Raw genomic sequence first — 20,638 nt, 5'->3', positions numbered from 1 at the left:
AGTTTTATTGTTTATACGTCGTTTTGTATCAAAAATGAAACTCATTGACAACACAAATGACTGGGTCTGTTAGTTTATTAACAAATTTAACACGAGCATGCTTGGCTCTAAATAAATGTACATATTTTTATGTAAATACATAGGGATGGTTAAAGGAGTAGGGTTCTCTCTTCACACTGATCACTGGACATTGGTACTGTTCCCAGGGGGTTGCACGCCACATGCATCAGGTCTGTTTTTTCCTCAAGCCGGGTTTTAAAAACACACCATCATTAGTCCATGAGATGACATCATCCTGATGCCCAGCTGTCAGTAAGAGAGAATGTAGAGAGGAGATGGGCCAGCATGGGGTAATTCGATAGCAAGAAAAGAATACCATTTAGAGATATTTGGCAAGATCCGCCTCAACCACCTGAAAGAGAAAGGATTGTAAATACAATATAGGCCTACAACTAATGAACATTTTAAATAGATTTAGTTTATAATTCGAAGCCGACTGAAAGTGCTTACACTTGGATCTTGCATTGGGGAATATCTCTTCACAACCTGGCCCTGACGATCAATGAGGAACTGAAAAAAATATCAGACAGTTAGTAATGCAGGCAAAAATATGTATATTATATAAAATCTTAAAACATAATTGTATTCTGTTTATGATACTTGTTAATTTTTTTTTGTCATTTTGAGGCCCCTTTCACTTTCATTATATGCTAAAAAATACACCTCGTGTTATTTTGAAGGAAGATCTCATACAAGATAAAACCATAAAGAATATAAAAATGTAAAAATAAAACCTTTTTTATTAGTTTTATTTGCGTTATAAATAAAAGTAAATTATGACTTGTAAAAATTTGACATTTCCATAAACTGTTCATTTATGTAAAAAGATGTTTGCAAGAAAAAATATACATACCTTAGTAAAATTCCATTTGATGCCACTAAAATGAAATAAATGAATAATAAACAGTCAATGCATGTTAGCATTCAACAATGAAAGAATTTCACATAACACAGTGTAACAAATTTTAGTTTCGCTCCACCTTTTTATAGCTCTTGTTCTGTGGTGCTAATTATTGTGGTAATATTTATTTTCATGTTGCATCAATGTTTTAGTGTATATTTAGCTCAAGTACATTTTGAGCTTATATCATTAATCTCGGTATATGGGTATATTGCTAATAAACAAAAACTGTACACATTTTCACATTTTTTAAATTATTTTCCAATTCTCACTATCAGAAAATTCTAGAAATTTCTGTAGCACAGGGAAGGTGTGATGAAGCAATGATGGTTGACTACGTCTGGAACTTGGTTCATGAGTACAGTATTAGTCATAAAAGACAAAAACGATCAAATGTACTTCTGAAGTTTTGGATGACTCATTTTTAGTAACTGTTATATCTCAGTGTTATGCCAGTACCTTGTCATTTCTGCGTACGAGTAATAATACCGAAATGTATAAATGTGTGAAAATATGTTTTAGTTTTTTTGTGAGTACGGTCGATGGTAAAAAAACGATGTGATTTTATATATTTAGCATGTTAAACTTAATAAAGAAACAGTAAAAATTAAAACTTAAAAAAAAACTTGTTTCATTGTGTAATTAAAGTCTTTTAACCTACCCAGCAAAATCTGATTTACATCTATTTGCACAGCATTGCATTTAGGACACCAAAGCAAGAAACAAGAACTCACTTTCCCAGAAATCCTCTGCCATTGGGTTGTTGCTTCAGCCACTTCCACAGAGGGTGGGCGGTCGGTCCATTCACATCAATCTTACTGAACATATCAAAGTGTGCATTGTAAGACTTGGCGAATTCTTTGATTTGGGAATTGGTGCCTGGCTCCTGATAAAACAGAGAGAACAATTTTAGTTTTGTCAGATCTGTAGTGTTTTAACATATTTAAAACATTTCAGTTATTTACAGTAAGTGCCACACAGCCTACCTGGCGGCCAAACTGGTTAGATGGAAAACCCAGGATGCTTAAACCTTTCTCAGCGTACTTGGCGTGCATTTCAGCAAACTGAGAGTAGTTTACGGGGGTTTTGCCTCATTTTGAGGCGACGTTGGTGATGATGACAACATTCCCCCTACAAAAAGAACAACAATTTTTCACCATTACGAATTTGTTAGAGTAAAATACCATTCAGTAAACAATTTTGAGATCTTAAAACGACCATGAAAACGTTGACCTTTTCACGTTGGCTATATTTGATTATTGACATGCTTTGTTCTAACTGATTTGCATGGCTCACCTGTATTTTTCCAGGGAAACCTCATTTCCGTCTATGTCCGTTGCAGTGAATTCATATATGGATTTGGCCGTCTGCCAGTCCTCTAACTGTGCAGACTGAAGAAAAAAATATTGATGTAAACAGTAGCAGAATATTTGAATACAGGTACGACGCATATGTATAGAAAAATCTACTTTTAACAGTTTAACAAATAAAACATACAAATCAATCTCAATATTTCAAAATCCAGTCTACACTGCATCTCCTACCATTGTCTGCAACACTAAAGAGAAAATGACAGTGGCTCCCACAAAACGCATGGCTGTCTTTCAGTACTCCCTACTGAAACGCCACACCGTATTAGATTAAATCCTCTTCGAGACACTAACCATCCGAGACACCCACAACACTGAAAGCAAGCTCATATATGGGACACTATATACTGTAAATATTATCTCCACACAGAGGCGGTTTCTCTCCTATTGGCTGGATTTCTGCTGATTATAAGCAAACAGCTCATCTACAGGAGGGGCATTTCACAATAAATCCTTTATCTGCCACCACATGAAATGAGGTCATAGGGCATTGGGTGAAGATCTTACACAAGCTGAAAAAAGCTGATAGGTTAGTGCTGGTACTTGGCCCACATAGATAGATCAGCAGCTATGTACATTATATACATTTTTGCAGACGACTTTCAAAATTTAGCGAAGTTAAAAAAATGTGGCATTTGGCATTACACTGTAGAAATAGTGTGTTATATATAACAGTTAAAGTAGGCGAAAACCGAAACCATACCGAAAACCGAAACCATACCGAAACCCGAAACCTGTGGTACTTCCACAGCACTCTTCTGCAATGTAATGTGGACATTTGTACATTCTTAAGAATACAGAACATGTTATGTTGAAAGTAACACACTGTAGCTATATATGAGAAATGACGCAGTTAATAAAAACAAGTTACTCAGTGGAACTTGACCCCTCATCTTACACAATGGGACTTACGAACCCGATTATAAAATCAAGAGCTTCGCTAAAAAGGTTTAGGTATCACGATAAGGATAACATATTTTAATATGTTATGTAATACGATACAGTTTTCAAAATTATTATTTTACACGAGTTACAGATTCATTTAAGGTTTTTTAAACCATATCCAACGATTCACTGCTTGATAAAGTCCCGAGCAACTATAAATGATGCATTAAACTCATTTTCACGTTAGGGAAATAATACGTCAGGACCACCCCCCCCCCCCGTTTTTCCCTTCGAAAAATTAACAAAACAATACTGAGGAAAAATATGAGTTTGAACACACACTTTGAAAAAAAAGGTTTTGTATTTTTATAAATGTTTTCTTTTTAAATAAAATAATACAAATCACGATTTATTTTTTACGTTAAATGTAATTACACTTTAAACTCTAAAATATAATGTGATGTGTTAGATATATGTTGTTTGTGGCTTGTAATATAAAGACGTACGAAAATAAAAAGCATTTATTTTGTACACGCGTAACAAATGTGCGCCACGTTTTGGGGCTTCGACGTAATCCTGACGTCACGCAGATGCGCCACTAAGCAAACGTGGGGAAAGGGTGGTTTTCAGAGCTGTTTTGGTCGTTATATTTTATAAATCCATTTTTTAGGTCAGTATGGATGACGAGGAAGAGACTTACAGGTTATGGAAAATTCGCAAAACTATAATGCAGGTAAATGAAAAGCGCTATAACTTGTTTATAATGTTATGTCGAATCTGGCAAGACAATACTGTAACGTTACGTGTACTATAGTTAAACGACTTGAGACTCGTTAAACGAATCCTTCATTAAATGACAATATTTTAAGTATTTACCACCATCCTCTCTGCAGCTCTGTCACGACCGTGGTTACCTAGTGACGCAAGATGAATTGGATCAGACCCTCGATGAGTTCAGAAGTCAGTTTGGAGACAAACCCAGTGAGGGTCGACCACGACGAACCGACCTCACCGTCCTGGTCGCCCACAACGACGATCCAACTGACCAGATGTTTGTTTTCTTTCCTGGTATGTTATATAGACTAACCTATTACCACAGCCACGTACTGAACTTATTACAAACTACTAAAGAATACTCGAGGTCATACCATCTGTACTGTATATTCGTTTACAGAGGAACCCAAAGTTGGCATCAAAACCATAAAGATGTACTGCCAACGTATGCAAGAGGAGAACATCACAAGGGCAATTATTGTAGTACAGATGGGTATGACCCCTTCAGCCAAACAGGTGAGTCACAGAAGTTATTTTATTTGGTTTATTAGATACATGGACCCATTTTATACATGTTCTCTTTTAAAATTTCAGTCTCTAGTAGACATGGCACCAAAGTACATACTCGAGCAGTTTCTTCAACAAGAGCTTTTAATCAACATTACTGAACACGAGGCGAGTCATTTTTGTTGGTTTTATCTACTCAAAAAGGTATTCGTACATTCATGTTTCTGTGCAATAATAATTAGTTTTCTTTCAGCTTGTTCCCGAACACATAGTGATGACTAAAGAGGAAGTGACCGAGCTGTTGGCAAGATAGTATCCTTTTTAAACAGAAAAAACATCTTGTTTTGATTTGTAAGTACATGCAAGTTGTCGGAAAACCAAACTGATGCATTTACAAAATTTGCTCATTTTACAGCAGGAGTACTTTAAGTTGCTTTATAGTAGTTACTTTAACCTTAACCAGCTGTTTTCCAGCAAACTAAAGGAAAGCCAGCTTCCCAGAATTCAAGCTGGGGATCCCGTGGCCCGATACTTTGGCCTGAAGAGAGGCCAGGTAGGACAGTGATTAAATCAATTTGACATTCACCCTAAAATATATTAGTCAGCATTGCTTGGATTGTATGATCAAAATAAAAAAATAATTTTGTAAACTTTTGCTTTAAAAATAGTTTTTAGTCATTTGATAATCTTGTCCTTTGTGTTTTTCAGGTTGTTAAGATTATCAGACCAAGTGAGACTGCTGGACGGTACATCACGTACAGATTGGTCCAGTAATTTGTCAGTATCACTGCAAGTTATTTCTGATGTTGTTCACTAGACGACGTATTTGATTCATGTTTGATATTTAAGTTTTAAATATGGAAATAGCTTTATTTCGATTGCTGTTGTAGTCTAATTCCGTGACATTTCAAATAAACACACTGGTATCGGTACAGTGATTGATATAAATTTAACATTTTGATAATGGCAATTCAATTTTCAACAACTTTGTGATGTTTATGTACATAATTATATAATGACTCATGTAGGATATTCTTTTTGACAGGTTTAAAATCTTCTCTCTGACTCCTGAAAGTCGAAGTACTTTCACAGACCATCCTTGTTATTCTAACATTTTTATTTCTTTTTCAATAAATATAATTTGTGAATTTCCTGTATGTCATTACAGTTGCTAATATGTAGTACGTGTTTCTTACCTTAGTAAATTACCTTAGTTCTTGTAAGTTAAATGAAAACAATTAAGAACTTACCTTCTTTTTTCTGAAAGCCATCTTCTGAATGCAAATACTTTTTCAACAACCATTTGCTGTTTTTAAACTACATTGTTGACTGTAACCAGTCCAGCATACTGAATACTGTGGTATCCTGGTAGAAAATGTAGATGTTTTTCATTTGCATGTCAAGCCAAATTTGCATAAACAACACTCTTATGAGGAACTTTTATGGAAATTCAATTTCTTTATTATTATTAAAGGACAAACACGTAAAACTAAGCGACAGAGATATTTCAACATAACACTGTCATACCCATGTATATTATCACATTATACAGCATACGAGAAGTCAAAACTCACTTGAAAACATCAGCTGAATGTATAGCAGTGTTTATAAAAACAAAGCTAAAAATGTTTAAAATCCCAGAAAATTAAAAAATACAAAGATTTACCTGACTGTTTAATGCAGGGTTTCATGCTAAAATATTTTAAATATCAAAATATAATGTCAATACTTAAAGATTTCATTCAAATACAAAAACCTTGGCTCTTCATCTCCTACCCTAGATATATGTTAATACCCCATTCGCTTTGCTGTACCTGGATGTGAACTCAAGAGTGTTTTGGTAGTATTGTTAGACTGATTGATGTTTAACACTGCCATCGAGGTTGTTGGTAGTTCTAGTTCATCTAATTCTGGAGGTTCGCTATCAGGGAGGGCAGGGGGGCATTGCAGGTTCACCAGGAGGACGGGTGGGCTCGAGGGCTCTTTGGTGGTGATGTCATGCGATGGGTCAGTGGGGCTGGGGGGTTGCAGTTCACACCTAGACTCCTCATCTGGGTCGGAATCCGAGTCCAGACTATGTTCCAAAGAGCCTGGGGTTCCACTAGAGATGTCTAAAAATGGCACGAACATAAACACTCACTATACGACAAACCCGATTCCAAAAAAGTTGGGACACTGTACAAATTGTGAATAAAAACAGAATGCAATGATGTGGAAGTTTCAAATTTCAATATTTATTCAGAATACAACATAGATGACATATCAAATGTTTAAACTGAGAAATGTATCATTTTAAGGGAAAAATAAGTTGATTTTAAATTTCATGGCATCAACACATCTCAAAAAAGTTGGGACAAGGCCATGTTTACCACTGTGTGGCATCCCCTCTTCTTTTTATAACAGTCTGCAAACGTCTGGGGACTGAGGAGACAAGTTGCTCAAGTTTAGGAATAGGAATGTTGTCCCATTCTTGTCTAATACAGGCTTCTAGTTGCTCGACTGTCTTAGGTCTTCTTTGTCGCATCTTCCTCTTTATGATGCGCCAAATGTTTTCTATGGGTGAAAGATCTGGACTGCAGGCTGGCCATTTCAGTACCCGGATCCTTCTTCTACGCAGCCATGATGTTGTAATTGATGCAGTATGTGGTCTGGCATTGTCATGTTGGAAAATGCAAGGTCTTCCCTGAAAGAGACGACGTCTGGATGGGAGCATATGTTGTTCTAGAACTTGGATATACCTTTCAGCATTGATGGTGCCTTTCCAGATGTGTAAGCTGCCCATGCCACACGCACTCATGCAACCCCATACCATCAGAGATGCAGGCTTCTGAACTGAGCGCTGATAACAACTTGGGTTGTCCTTGTCCTCTTTAGTCCGGATGACATGGCGTCCCAGTTTTCCAAAAAGAACTTCAAATTTTGATTCGTCTGACCACAGAACAGTTTTCCACTTTGCCACAGTCCATTTTAAATGAGCCTTGGCCCAGAGAAAACGCCTGCGCTTCTGGATCATGTTTAGATATGGCTTCTTTTTTGACCTATAGAGTTTTAGCCGGCAACGGCGAATGGCACGGTGGATTGTGTTCACCGACAATGTTTTCTGGAAGTATTCCTGAGCCCATGTTGTGATTTCCATTACAGTAGCATTCCTGTATGTGATGCAGTGCCGTCTAAGGGCCCGAAGATCACGGGCATCCAGTATGGTTTTCCGGCCTTGACCCTTACGCACAGAGATTGTTCCAGATTCTCTGAATCTTTGGATGATATTATGCACTGTAGATGATGATAACTTCAAACTCTTTGCAATTTTTCTCTGAGAAACTCCTTTCTGATATTGCTCCACTATTTTTCGCCGCAGCATTGGGGGAATTGGTGATCCTCTGCCCATCTTGACTTCTGAGAGACACTGCCACTCTGAGAGGCTCTTTTTATACCCAATCATGTTGCCAATTGACCTAATAAGTTGCAAATTGGTCCTCCAGCTGTTCCTTATATGTACATTTAACTTTTCCGGCCTCTTATTGCTACCTGTCCCAACTTTTTTGGAATGTGTAGCTCTCATGAAATCCAAAATGAGCCAATATTTGGCATGACATTTCAAAATGTCTCACTTTCAACATTTGATATGTTATCTATATTCTATTGTGAATAAAATATAAGTTTATGAGATTCGTAAATTATTGCATTCCTTTTTTATTCACAATTTGTACAGTGTCCCAACTTTTTTGGAATCGGGTTTGTATTAATATATGATGATTCGGCGTGTTACAATTATCTGTATTTAAGATAACCGCGATATAAAAAGTGTGTCGTATTAACACAATATCAATAATCACGATATGATGATATCTTTAAAAAATTCTGCACTTGGACTTGTTTTTGCCTCCCTACACTTTTGAATGGGATTCATTGCCCCCCAAAAAGAGCGTGACTGATAACATTATTTATAAGAAATGAATAGATAATAAAAATAATAAATAATATCTGTGTTTTTGTCAAATCTTTTGGCCATGATAATTATGTAGCCCTAATGCCCTTACGTAAAATTATCACAATATATAATGAGAAATATATTTTAGAATGTAAAGGGTGAAATATACACAGTATAACGTAAGTAGAAAAAAAATTATATAAACAATATTTACAAAATACAAATGCAAAAAACCCCAGAATGAATAAAAACAAGAAATGTCATACCCTGACCCTCCATTTGGTCTGATTCTGCATTGCCTCGTTCATCCACGACCTCTTGATCTTCAGCATCATTCAAACAGTGTTCATCTACATCAACACTGCTTTCCTACACAAACGAAATTCAGACACATTCATACGCATCCCTTCATGAATTCTTCATTAATGCTTTGTAAATATTTGTATTCAGTCTGGCAAACAGAACATGAGTCATCCCTCCCACTCGCAACATAAGAGCACATTTACAAACACAAACCTGCTGTAGAGATTGCGAGCGGGTCGTGCTGGTGCTCACAGGCCGTCCGGAATCGGAATGTAAGATGGAGGGATAAAACACAATGAGGGTCTCCACTATGCGGGCCTGGTACGGATAATCCACCAGTGAGGACAGAGAGACTGTGGCCCCGGAGGGTCGTGGACGCATCAGTGAGGGGCCGAACACGATACCCAGATTACTGGGGCTCATTTTATTGTCGTCTTCAAGCTCCGCTATCCTGAGTAGAAGGACAAATTACTCAAGGAATGAACTTTATTCATGAGCATAAAATGTGGCAGGTAGGTAATATGTCTCTAACCTTCTCAAGTGCCGTGCTATGTAGCGGAGGGTGGCGGTGTTTGCTTTGGGCAGCTCTTTAAGTAGATTTTTTAACCTGTCCACCAGTGCAAAAAGTTCAGGGTCCGTCTCAGGGCCGAGGTCCACCAGGTCGGGTCCTTTACCGGCTTCTGCCCCTTCTGGACCCACGACTGCTAGGCTTTCCTTCGCCAGACCCATCAGACTGTTGTATAGGCGGAAGGGCATGATGGGCTCGGGAAGCTAAAGAAGAAATGTATCAGTCAATTTTTACATCCTTTCTTATCAAAAAAATAATGCACCACTGTATAGCCAGTTATTCTCAAAAAAACATTGCAGTGGTTCACCTGGCGCAGGTAAAGCTTCAGCACGTTGCTGATGTCATGTGGCGAGCACTGCGACAGCTCCACCAGATCTTTTCCGTTCTCAAAAGCCTGGCACAGCTTTTCCACACGCGTCTTCACTCCGTTCACTCGATAAATGCCCTGAAAGAAAAAAGAAAGCTCTCAGGGTGAGCCTGCATTCCTATTGGCATAACACTATCATAATTTGCTGGCTCCGCCCCTTCTTACCTTCATTCTAAACGCTCGCCTCTCGATCTCACCGATACACTTTTTGATGATGAAGGGAATGCTGTCAGGGCTGCTGTTGGACACTTGGGAGAAATCTTGCCCGAACAGCTGCAGACGGCCCTGGAGTTTCTTGTGGCCACATTGGATCGCCAACGTCTCCAAGCAGCGCTTATGGCAGGCCAAGAAACACTTCAAAATGGAAATGCCGAATATTAAATGAAGCATACATGAAGCATAATTATGTTAAAATAATGTATGGCCAAACCTCCTCGCACTCCGCGCCCTGGAAATAAACGTAGCTGTCACATTCTCTGCATTTGGACGGGGAGCGCAGTTTACGCAGTTTGTGCGTCTGAGCGGCTTTCGACAACCCCACGTTCCGGAAAGGCCCGGTTGGCACCGCTATCTCGGGTTCGATACCGTTTATATCTGCATAAGGTGAGTATATAGTAAGAAACACACTAGAATAACAAATATCGTAAAATGATGTTGTCCATTATTGTTCCTTACTTGGAGTTTCGAAGGAAGCAATATTCGTGTCTCTCTCATCCGGGTCCTCGTTGGATGACATGGTTCCTGTAGATGCCGTCCGAACTATTTTGCTAATGTCAACTGCACATTGGTTACAAAGATAGATCAAAATGAATATGAAATGCAAAAAATGCAATAATAATATGATTATAATATATTAAAAAAATGTTGTATATTACATATAAAAACCATACAGACCTATTTCTTCATAACACAATATATATCCATCTAAACTTTTGCATAATTCAAAACTTCTTAGTTACGAGCATATTGGTAAGACAAGAATCGTATTTTTTTGCTCCATGAATACAGATTAGAGATTTTTTCAACCACTTTATCATAATTCAAGAACAAAATCCAATCATTTTGAATGGCATGCCTCTCCCAAACAACTTACGATTTGAGGCATTTTTCATGTACATAGCACAAACAGACAAATCATGTGTGAAATGTACATTTTTTTCTCACGCTAAATGTGAAGGGGGTTGTTTAAATCCCTACATGCAAATATAAATAATAGAAATATATTAACATGATACTAAAACCTAATATAGTTTGTGAAAGAAAAAGTTGTACCTGTGCTGATAGTAGGAGATCCAAGACCACTTCCTCCACCCAAACTGTCTGTGTCACTCACTGTCGAGCCCCAGGATTTGTGGGTCATGTGACCTCGAGCTGACAACAGAAAAACAATGAATTACAAAAATCCATGTTAAATGCCCTTCCATTACCCACAAAAAACAACTTTTTAATTTTTATCACTTGTCAGATGCTGTTGATAACATCTCGAACACTGCAGACATCAACACCTATTAAAAACAAACAATGTCTCACACGTACCCTTCTTCTGTTCATCTTTCTGCGAGCAGCTCGTATCTCCCGTCTCTCCTCCAGCGTGTGGAACATCAGCATTGCCGCTGTCAGTACGGGGTCTAGCCGATGGCCTGAATCCAACACAACACGTTTAACATACTATATTAATAATTGTTATGTTGCTATGTTAATAATGCATAGTGCTTGATATAAGAGTCATTGTGTGTGAAAGTTGCAGGAACGTTTCGTACTGGATGGTGGAAGCTGAATAAGGCTCAAACTCGTAATGGGTTTCGGGCTCCTCGCTCATCTGGAGATCTTTGACATGCGTGGCGTACTGTTGTCCAGGATCGTAGAGCTTACTGCTCTCACACAGAGTCTGATAGTGAACGGGCAGAGCCACCGTCTGCATGTGCATGATCTGGTAGTATGAGATGGTGGCCTGGGATGTGTATAAAGATTTTTTAACTGGTTAACAGCATGCAAATGTTAATCAATTTGATTTAGATAGTTTGGGGAGCTATTTATTTAATTCATTTCATGTACGATATGTGGATACGTACCGAGCGTATGGTCTGGTCACTCTGTTTGATGACCTCTTGGATCTGCCGCAGAACCGTGACCTTCATGTGCTCCAGCTCCTGGTGCTGTGTGCTCGCGTCTGCAATGCAGGTTCGGTATGTCGCCTCTGCCTCTTCAGCCTGAGAGATAGAGTATGGAACTATAACCTCACAAAAGTACTGATCATCTTGTAATAATCTTTTAGCAGCGAGATTCTAGTTGAGATGCATTATGGGAATTGTACGACCTTGTTACGAGCTTCCTCCTCTAGTCGTTTCTTCTTGTCTACAGTTTTTGTGGCAGAGCTTCCACCTTCCTCTTCGGCCCTGTTAGCCGCCGTCCTCGCCTTGTCATATTCCTCACAACGTGCCATGTAGACCTGTTTAGCCCGGCGTAGGTTAGCATCACACTCCATCTGTGAACACATGAGAGGTTTTCCTGCAATCAGTCAAATCTGCTTCTATATCACAATCTCTGTTAGAAACAGAACATTTTAGGTTACTGTAGCCTACACAGTTATCCCTACATAGGTTAAATCATTTTATAAACTTATTGTTGTAATTTGGGGTGAATCACTCATTTTTGTTTATTTTTAACTTTATTCAAACCAAAGACCTTGACGTTGAGATTATGTTATTATCATTATGTTTTTATTAGTTGAGATACAGAAACAAAATATTTTTTTTATAGATTTTCAAGTTTACTATAGTAAATTGAAAAGTAAAGTTTCTTAGTAGAAATTTAATTAAATATTAGCCCAAAATTTGTTTTATTAACAACCATAAGAAATGTTACCCTGGCAAAAATGAAATTAGTTAAAGGCACTAAAATTAGTAACTGAAAATAAAAATACTAATACTTTTTAATCTTATATAACAATATAATAAATAAATATTTAAATAATAAAATTATAATTTCTAATGCAAACTAAAAATATATATTGAATTAATAGAAAAAATATTGAATTATTAGAAAATAAAATTGAAAGATATTGAAATTCAAAATATTAATAAAATGACAATAAAACTGAAAAAAACCCAATAATAACTCCCTCGATGGACTGCAAGTTGCTTACTGTAAAACTGTCTGTATGAAGTACAAGTATAAACATTAACCTTACCAGTTTTCTCTTTGCTTTTAACCAATGTTCCTTGATCTCCTTGCGTTTCTTCTCATGCTCCTGTTTGCGCAGCAGCAGAGGCTATGAATGAACAAAAAGCATTTTTTGTGATTAATGTATGTGACAAATGTACAATTAAAGCAAATAAAAAAAGATGACGTGGTACCATGATGAAGGTCTGATTCTGCAGGGTGGCAGCTGCCTGGTGCATCCCAGCGCTATGCTCCAGGTCCTGCTCCAGAGCCAGAGAGTAGATGGAGAAGAAGGGCATGTGGGGCTGAAGAAGGAACCAAGAACATGTTTAGCTAGAAAACAGAGTGTATAAAACCTTAAAGAACCCAGACGGATGAAGGTCAAGAGTCACCTGTGTGATGGTCTGTTTACATGACTGATAGATCCTTTGGAGACCCTTGGAAAACTCCAGCTCTATAACGACATATGTTGCAAGTGAAGAGCGTTTTTTTTACTATACAAGGTTCTTGAATTGATATATAACTGGTTTTTTAAATAAAATAAAGTGTGTTCTGAAAGCTACATTAGAAGTTCTTCCAAGTTGGCAAATTGTTTTTATAGATGGTGTTTATAGATGGTACATGGATGGAAAAATGGAAAATGTCAAACTTTTTGGAATCTTTATAGTTAAAAGACCTAATCTGTGTAATCTAACATAGATATCTTGGTTTCAGTTAATGTTTATGGTATGATGAAGAGTAACGCTTAATTTACACGGGGAGTCAGCGCTTGACGGAGGATGTATCTGACGCTTGGTGCTGATGCGATGGTCATAGTCATCGTCAACAGCCATTGGGCCACAACACAACTGTTCTCCAGTCTTGTATACGGCAATCTGATTGATTGCGTTGGCACTTGAAAAATTGAAAAATGTTTTCTGTTGCGAGCAACGGGAGTGATGCGACGGCCCCACAATTCTGTTCGGCAACGTATGACGTCACCCATTCAAAGTAAATGAGAAGCGTTAACTCCGACTCCCCATGTAAATCGAGCATCAGACTATCGACGGTCCTACCCAGTGCGAGCTTTTTCTCAACGTAGCCGATCAGGTCCTTCATGTATTTGGCGATGGTCTTGGCGTACGTCAGAGCCGAGTCGACGCCCCCTTCACTGCGCTGAAGTATGATGTCCACCTCTTCTCCACTTATTACTGTCAACACATAAACACAATAAACATTCACATACAGATATACAGTATATGTCAACTTTTTTATTTTCTACTGTACATTGGAATAGTTAAATGTCTGATTAAAAATCTTTACCCAGTTCAGAGGAGTCACTCCGGGTGTACATAGAGTCATGTCCAGAGAGGTTCTCCATAGACTAAAAATAAAAAAGAACATCATATACAAATACATAAATGAGCAGTGACCATAGAGTAGCGTCACCCTTATACAGAACTTCCTGTAAATCAAGACTGTTTCAGTTTCACTGGCTTTAAACAGCGGATGTTGGCTACAGAAACAAGCACACGGACATACTCTCTTACCCTGCTTTTCTCGGTGGGCAGCACTGACAACAGCGTGCTGCTGTCTACTTCTCCCATCAGCAATTCCGACACACTGAGAAAAAGATATTAAGAAAAGATCTAAGAAACATTTACAGGTTTTCATGTAGCAGACAAGTTAATCCAATGCTTGCCGAGAAATGTATGGGAACTATTATTGATGGAAAAAACTGTTTATGCACCAAGAATGAATGACAGGTCTGATGCCAATGTACTGTTTTCTTCATGTGGAGAATGGAGAAATAAACTCGGCCATGATAACAGGGCAAGAGGTTCAAAAGGTTCACTAACTTCCTCTTTCCGCTGTTTTGTACCGTGAAAGACAGTGTCACGCTGCATCTTCATGCAATCCAATGTTTAACGACAGGAAATAGACAAAAAACTAACAGTAATTGTCATGTGGATTTTTGCAAAGACTGCCTGTCAAGAGAGCTTTGCAATAGGCAAAATAGGAATATTTTTAAGTGTTGTTTAGGAATCAATTCTGAAATACAAGTGATAAAAACAACACTCATGTTATTACAACTAGCAAGAATGATAATGATCTACTCGACATCAAAAACCAAATCAGTGAGTTTTAAACTATCCGAGTGTAAGAGAGCAGAAGCCACAAGACAGTTTCCTGTTATTCCTCTACAGCAACAAATAACACAAATTAGGTGTGTAAAACGTTGAAAACAGATCAAACAACTTGACAAAATACTCACTTGCTGCTAAAAGCTACAGCGATAGTCTCGATGGCCTTCTCAAAATCTTTCTTCTCCGCTTCGTTGCACACTTCATAGTGATAACCTGAGATGAAAGGTATAAACACATGATGATAAAGGTTTGGTGAAGCACATATAAACCGATTATACTGATTTGGCAAGATCAAAATATAAAATCATGAACATCCACCTTGTGTAGCGTGTAAAATATACATCGACTCTATAAGAAACATTGAACTTGTCTGTATATGTGGGTGATTCTCATGAAATCTTGAAAAACACTTTTCAAAAATGTCCTTTATATTCATTTTAAACAAGGTATGACATCCATTTACAAGTGTCAATCCCATAGCATGTTTTGCTAAAAAAAAAAAAGCAAAGCCATGATGATGCCTTAAGCAAGTTTTTATTAATCATACATAGCAAGACATTAATGAAGTATATTTTAATAGAAAATTATAGATGTAACGGTTTTAAATGCGGAAAACTACCTGTGTTAGTAATGAGAATGGAAAAAATTGTGTACGCATTGTGACAAGAGCATATTAGGTTTTTAACTAGAAAAATATAAAGTAATCTGTCAACTTGATAGCCATTTGAAAGGTACTAGCGGATGTGTGTCTTTACATAAAATCAAACTTAATGTAAATATATTTGTGTGCGTTTAAACAGTCTTTTAAAAATGTGTTAACGTTTTAAAAATGACAAATCGGGACGTGTTACGGTAATGAGAATTTCAGCAGAAAAAGCAATAAAACACATAAATAATGAATTCCTATGTCAAAATTATGTTTCGTCCAACGTAGAGAACACAATGATCATTATTATGATGATTTTATGTGTGTTACCGAATTGTGTGTTTTATCAAATCTTGACTTGCAATAGTGCAATATTGTAACGTTTATTTGGGTTTGGCTTTTGGAATTAGAAAAAAATGTAGGGCGGGACTTGATTTTGTGCTTCGGGAATGGATTGGATTGTTGAAAGTCTGACCATTGGACAGTCATTATAGCCTCACCTCTGCACCGACACATGCATCATGCAGAGAACAGATGCCATTTGGCAGGAGGGGTGAATGTTTTGAATAAAAAAATGATGATGGCACAATGACCCAAACAGATAAATCATTTATAATAAACACTGGAAAAGTCCATAGACAATAAGAATTGTCAGTTTTCATTTCATTTTGACTTGGTGGTTGGGTGGGGTCAGACCCAGGATTCACACTTTTGTCACTTTAAATTTGACCATTGCTGTGCTTTCTAACCTTTGACTTGTGAAATGAGTTTGCCAGCAGCGGTGAGCGTCTCCACTGTGTTCAATAGGGGGTACATACTGATGACATGTCGCAGGATACGCAAAACCTCCCCTAAACATTCATGAGCCAACGGCCGCCGGTTCTCCTGTTTATCTGAAAAAAATGCGACATCTTGTTTATTTCGCATAACGACATAACATTTGCATAAAATTGTGTGTATGACATAAAAGAAACAGGAAGCCTAAATAATCTGCACTGATCCCAAAACAGTCGAGATGATGTAAGTTTGTTAACACTGCGTAGCACTGCTTTGTCTGCTGCGACACGTCTACAAACCACTTCCTCCTCTCGTGGCTTTTAACTGTAACTGAGAAACGCTTATGAACAGAGAAACTCTATCAATTACACGGTTATGTCAAAACAACCTGACTTGAAAACAACGAAGCCACTTGTTGTGTAGAATCCACAAAGGTTTTAGTCAGATTGGTGTGGGTCAGGGGTCAACCACCAAACCCAAGTCATTGTCTTTTATTCAGAAGCATTAGTAACATATCAACAGAAAATAGATATACAAACAGGAAACTTATAACCATAAGGGGACGGGGAAGCATTAAATTAACGTAATGAACATATTTAGTCAAGTTTCCAAACTTTTACAAAATAGTACCATCACATTGTAATATGTACCGCGATACCATCAGTGTACTATTTTGTAAAGCGTTTCCGAATTACGAATCTATCTATGGGTACAGATTTCTGTATTCATGGGTATGACGTGTCACACACTATGAGCTCTGAGAGCGGAAGGGGGGGTTCTGTGACAGCACCATTTCCTGTTCAATGTGGTGTGCCACAGGATCTCAACTCAACTGAAGCTACAGGAACAACAAGGTCTCTTGAGCAAACTCAGCCCCACCCCTTTGCTCCTCGACCGATCACATGATCGACAGCGGAAGGTGATGTTTGCGGCCGTTGTTTGATGTGCAAATCGTCACGTGGTGAATCAGTATCGAGCACTGTTGCGTTGAGTATTTCATCAATTATTATATGAATGTACTGTCTAGAATACAATACTTAGGGAGCCTTGGAGTCTCCACATGTCAAATTTCAACGTCTTACCTTCGAGCACAACATCTTTCAGTTTTTCCACCGCCTTGGCGAATCGTTCCACTAATCGGAGCAAAGAGGGAATGTCCTCAACCTCAATAGCCACAGTGGTCTCGGGGGTCTCGGGCGAGGGAGTCTGGGCAATGACCGACTTTCCTGCGCCCTTGCTGAAGACCCAAGACTGGATCGGAAAGCCAGCCGCGCTGGGATTGCGGCTCAGGGAAGTGGGACGCTTCAGCGTTCCCATCGGGGACGGGCAGCCCACCTGCTTAGTGTGCAGGTTGGAAGGGGTCCCCGGACAGGAACTTGGGACCTCCAAGACGGAGGGAGAAGAACTGGCAGAGGTGTGAGGAGGAGCGCCGTCGACCACATCTTTTCGTGGCTGCTCTTGGAGAGCGGAGAGCTGGATTGAAAAGAAACAAGGGTTTAGGATGAAGTATACCAAATTTAAAGTAAGCGGTTTTGAAGATGAGGCTCAAGACATATGACAGACAATAGATGGCTGTTAGTAAACAGAACTTGTTGCAAGAGAGATTGTGTAACAGAGGCCTGCTTCCTGTCACACCCTGTGACTACAGTTGATGCCACACTGACTGAGTTCGCATGAGGCCTAAAAACAACCAGTGAACATGTGAGCATGTAATCGACAACACATTTTAGGCCTATATGTTGTTTTCCTCTTTTTAGAAAATAGGCTTAGGTTCAAGAAACTTATAACAAAAAGCCTCTCAGCATAAAAAGTATGTTTTTAAAACGTTTTGCCAACATTCCCATTACGTTAAGAAAACGTTATTTCTGAAAGTTTTAACGGTTCCACTAACAATGGAAGGATAACGTTTTTATAACATTTAAGAACGTTTAGCAATGCCATATAATATTGATAAGATGATCTTTAAACTTAAATTTGTTTTTATAACTTTGAAAGAACTTTTAGACAACGTTCCACGTTAGCTGTGCTATAACATAACACCAAACCCAACTTTTCAAAGACTAATACATCTATATACATCTATAATACATCTATTATACATCTATAAAGACAAAGTCAATACAGTAGATGGTAGAACATTTTGACATTTTCTTTCAACATTCCGAGACCAATTTTAGAAGAATATCTGAGGGGATACGTATCTTTACTGTTGGATTGAATGCACAATGTAAACGATACAGTGGAGAAACATGAGTTTTAAAAAGTACGAATATTAAATGTAGCTTTTCAATTACTTTAAGGTAATAAGACGGTGCATTTTGTAGTACAAAGTGGCACATCACTGTGCAGTTTACTGCTTGAAATGTACACTACTCCTAAATGCGTTCAAAAAGTAGGCATGTTTTTAATGTAACGCACATTTTAAAGAAGAAACAAAGTATGAACCTACCTGTTTAAGCCAAACGTTTGGTCTATTTGTCAAGATGTCCAATTTACTTTTGCTGTTCGTTTTCTTAACTCTCTGACTCGTCGCGTACGGGCTGTAGCTTTTGCCACCTGCTCCACGCTTCAACATTCTCAAGTCTACTTTTAAAAACAAAATCGACTAAACTCCGTCATCTAGGGCACTTAAAGTGCCTTTAAATGCAATGTATGCCATTAAACCCAGCTTCAAAAATAAAACGACTACATTCAATGCAAGTCAAAATCATCAAACCGCAAGTTCAAACTTGAATTAACATATAACAATAAGAAAAATTAAGATTTAAAACAATTTAGGTTACGACGCTCCTCGGAGTTAAACGAACCCATCTTCTTGTAGCATTCTGCGCCACATCTCACCAAGGAAGTTAAGTCTTTAGACAACATAACGGTCCATATAATAAACTTAAAGTCTGACTAAATACTAAAAAAATTGGAAATATTCCAGCCACCTCTAAACCGATGCGCAAACAACTCGGCGCGAGACCGAAATGTCAATCAAGTTGATTGGCAGGAGGAAAAGACTAAAGATGCTGTGCGACTTACTGATGGAGAGTTGAGATGCGACGGGCTGCTTCCTGTTCGGCTCTTCTTTGACATGGAGTGCGTCTTTATCAGTTCCCTTGTCCTTTTCGAGAACATTTTCAGCTGGTGTTGTTTGTATCCGACGCGTATTTCTTTGATTTTACGATATAACCCCCCTGCCCACCCCCCTGATCCCCATTTCAATGCACCGGTGCGAGTTTTACACGTCTGTTTACTCCCATAGACTCCAAGCGCGTGCTGTTGTCTCGCCCCTGCAACGTGATCGTACATTGACTGGACGTACGCGCGCACACATCAGACAACATAGGCAGGGGTGCATCCGCTTCTCGATTTTTTCGCTCCCTTTGACAAGTGAAACTGCATTTCTGTGTGGTAACACGAGGCCTGGATTAAACGAAACATGTCGGCTAAGAGTTTGAAACACATTTACGCGACAGTTTTAACACGCAAAAATATGTTTTCGTCATTTTGGCCCACGTTCTGCTCGAGACGCATGTTGATTTCTGTCACCTGCTGCTGTTTAATTAAATATGAAAACACCGCCCACTTTCACGACAAAATAAACTTTTATTTTTAACACAGAAATGTGCATACAAAACGGCAAGTTTAGTTGAGATAAGATTTTGTGTACATGTAATTTACCTGAGAATGCGCCACAGACGTTTTGCAGTATTATGGATATAGCACGCATCTTGTTTTCTGTAAATAATGGGTTTATTATTGTATGTGTAGTATGTTTTTACATCGTATTGATTTCCACTTAATTACCGTAGTTTTACTATAAATACTGTTTTTAGTAAAACCATGAATTAGTTTTCGTCGGTATTATATGGTTAATGCTGCGTTCAAGACACCTCGGATTTGGGATTTTCCCCACCACAAACCTGGAAGTAACGTCTGGATTTTTTTATGCTACTAAATACCTAATGTTACTAATAATTTCATAGCGTTAAAACGTTACATGTGTTTATTAACATTACAGCGCCGTTCCAGAAATTATTTCCGGGTTGAGGTGGGAAATATCCTAAATCCGAGGAGTCTTGAACGCAGCATAAATGACGAATAATTAAATGAAGAAAAGACCAATTACAGTTCAGTATGCAAATATTACTGTGAGGTCATCACCACTGATTTGAAATCTAATGTCTTCAAAAACTAATTTTTATTAAAATAAATCTAGAGAGCAAATGTGGCTCAAGTTATCTACAAAAGTGTTAAAGGAGTCCCGGATTGA

The 20,638-nt window shown here is 38.1% G+C and overlaps 3 protein-coding genes across 5 annotated transcripts; 1 reads left to right on the top strand and 2 right to left on the bottom strand.

The window, feature by feature from the left end:
• Positions 1-60: 60 nt before the first annotated feature.
• On the bottom strand, positions 61-2,722 carry gpx4a (glutathione peroxidase 4a). The gene is made up of 7 exons (XM_057325216.1): positions 2,506-2,722; positions 2,258-2,352; positions 1,948-2,092; positions 1,696-1,847; positions 914-938; positions 511-570; positions 61-412 (listed from the first exon to the last, which is right to left on the bottom strand). Exons 1-7 carry the CDS (start codon positions 2,554-2,556, stop codon positions 380-382), a joined length of 561 nt encoding a protein of 186 aa, XP_057181199.1. The 5' UTR covers positions 2,557-2,722; the 3' UTR covers positions 61-379.
• Positions 2,723-3,782: 1,060 nt separating this feature from the next.
• polr2eb (RNA polymerase II, I and III subunit E, b) lies at positions 3,783-5,655 on the top strand. 2 transcript variants are annotated; one of them, XM_057325449.1, is made up of 8 exons: positions 3,783-3,949; positions 4,110-4,284; positions 4,391-4,506; positions 4,585-4,665; positions 4,751-4,809; positions 4,972-5,050; positions 5,206-5,274; positions 5,543-5,655. In XM_057325449.1, the coding sequence occupies exons 1-7, from the start codon at positions 3,893-3,895 to the stop codon at positions 5,269-5,271; spliced, it is 633 nt and encodes a 210-aa protein (XP_057181432.1). In that variant the 5' UTR covers positions 3,783-3,892; the 3' UTR covers positions 5,272-5,274; positions 5,543-5,655. The 2 variants fall into 2 exon arrangements, with proteins under 2 accessions (XP_057181432.1, XP_057181431.1); XM_057325448.1 differs by having other exon boundaries at positions 5,206-5,603.
• Positions 5,656-5,953: 298 nt separating this feature from the next.
• On the bottom strand, positions 5,954-19,900 carry arhgap45b (Rho GTPase activating protein 45b). 2 transcript variants are annotated; one of them, XM_057325447.1, is made up of 23 exons: positions 18,827-19,383; positions 17,460-17,850; positions 16,350-16,493; positions 15,083-15,167; positions 14,358-14,430; positions 14,131-14,191; positions 13,884-14,018; positions 13,221-13,282; positions 13,023-13,133; positions 12,857-12,937; positions 11,984-12,151; positions 11,739-11,876; positions 11,427-11,617; positions 11,203-11,306; positions 10,939-11,037; positions 10,342-10,443; positions 10,097-10,260; positions 9,832-10,020; positions 9,607-9,744; positions 9,264-9,502; positions 8,945-9,182; positions 8,695-8,797; positions 5,954-6,608 (listed from the first exon to the last, which is right to left on the bottom strand). In XM_057325447.1, the coding sequence occupies exons 1-23, from the start codon at positions 18,950-18,952 to the stop codon at positions 6,286-6,288; spliced, it is 3,465 nt and encodes a 1,154-aa protein (XP_057181430.1). In that variant the 5' UTR covers positions 18,953-19,383; the 3' UTR covers positions 5,954-6,285. The 2 variants fall into 2 exon arrangements, with proteins under 2 accessions (XP_057181430.1, XP_057181428.1); XM_057325445.1 differs by lacking the exon at positions 18,827-19,383 and adding an exon at positions 19,405-19,900 and having other exon boundaries at positions 5,955-6,608.
• Between the last annotated feature and the right edge of the window lie 738 nt (positions 19,901-20,638).

Source organism: Triplophysa rosa, linkage group LG25, assembly GCF_024868665.1.
Source record: "Triplophysa rosa linkage group LG25, Trosa_1v2, whole genome shotgun sequence".
Classification (NCBI taxonomy): Eukaryota; Metazoa; Chordata; class Actinopteri; order Cypriniformes; family Nemacheilidae; genus Triplophysa; species Triplophysa rosa.
This window is presented reverse-complemented; position numbering and strand designations above follow the sequence as displayed.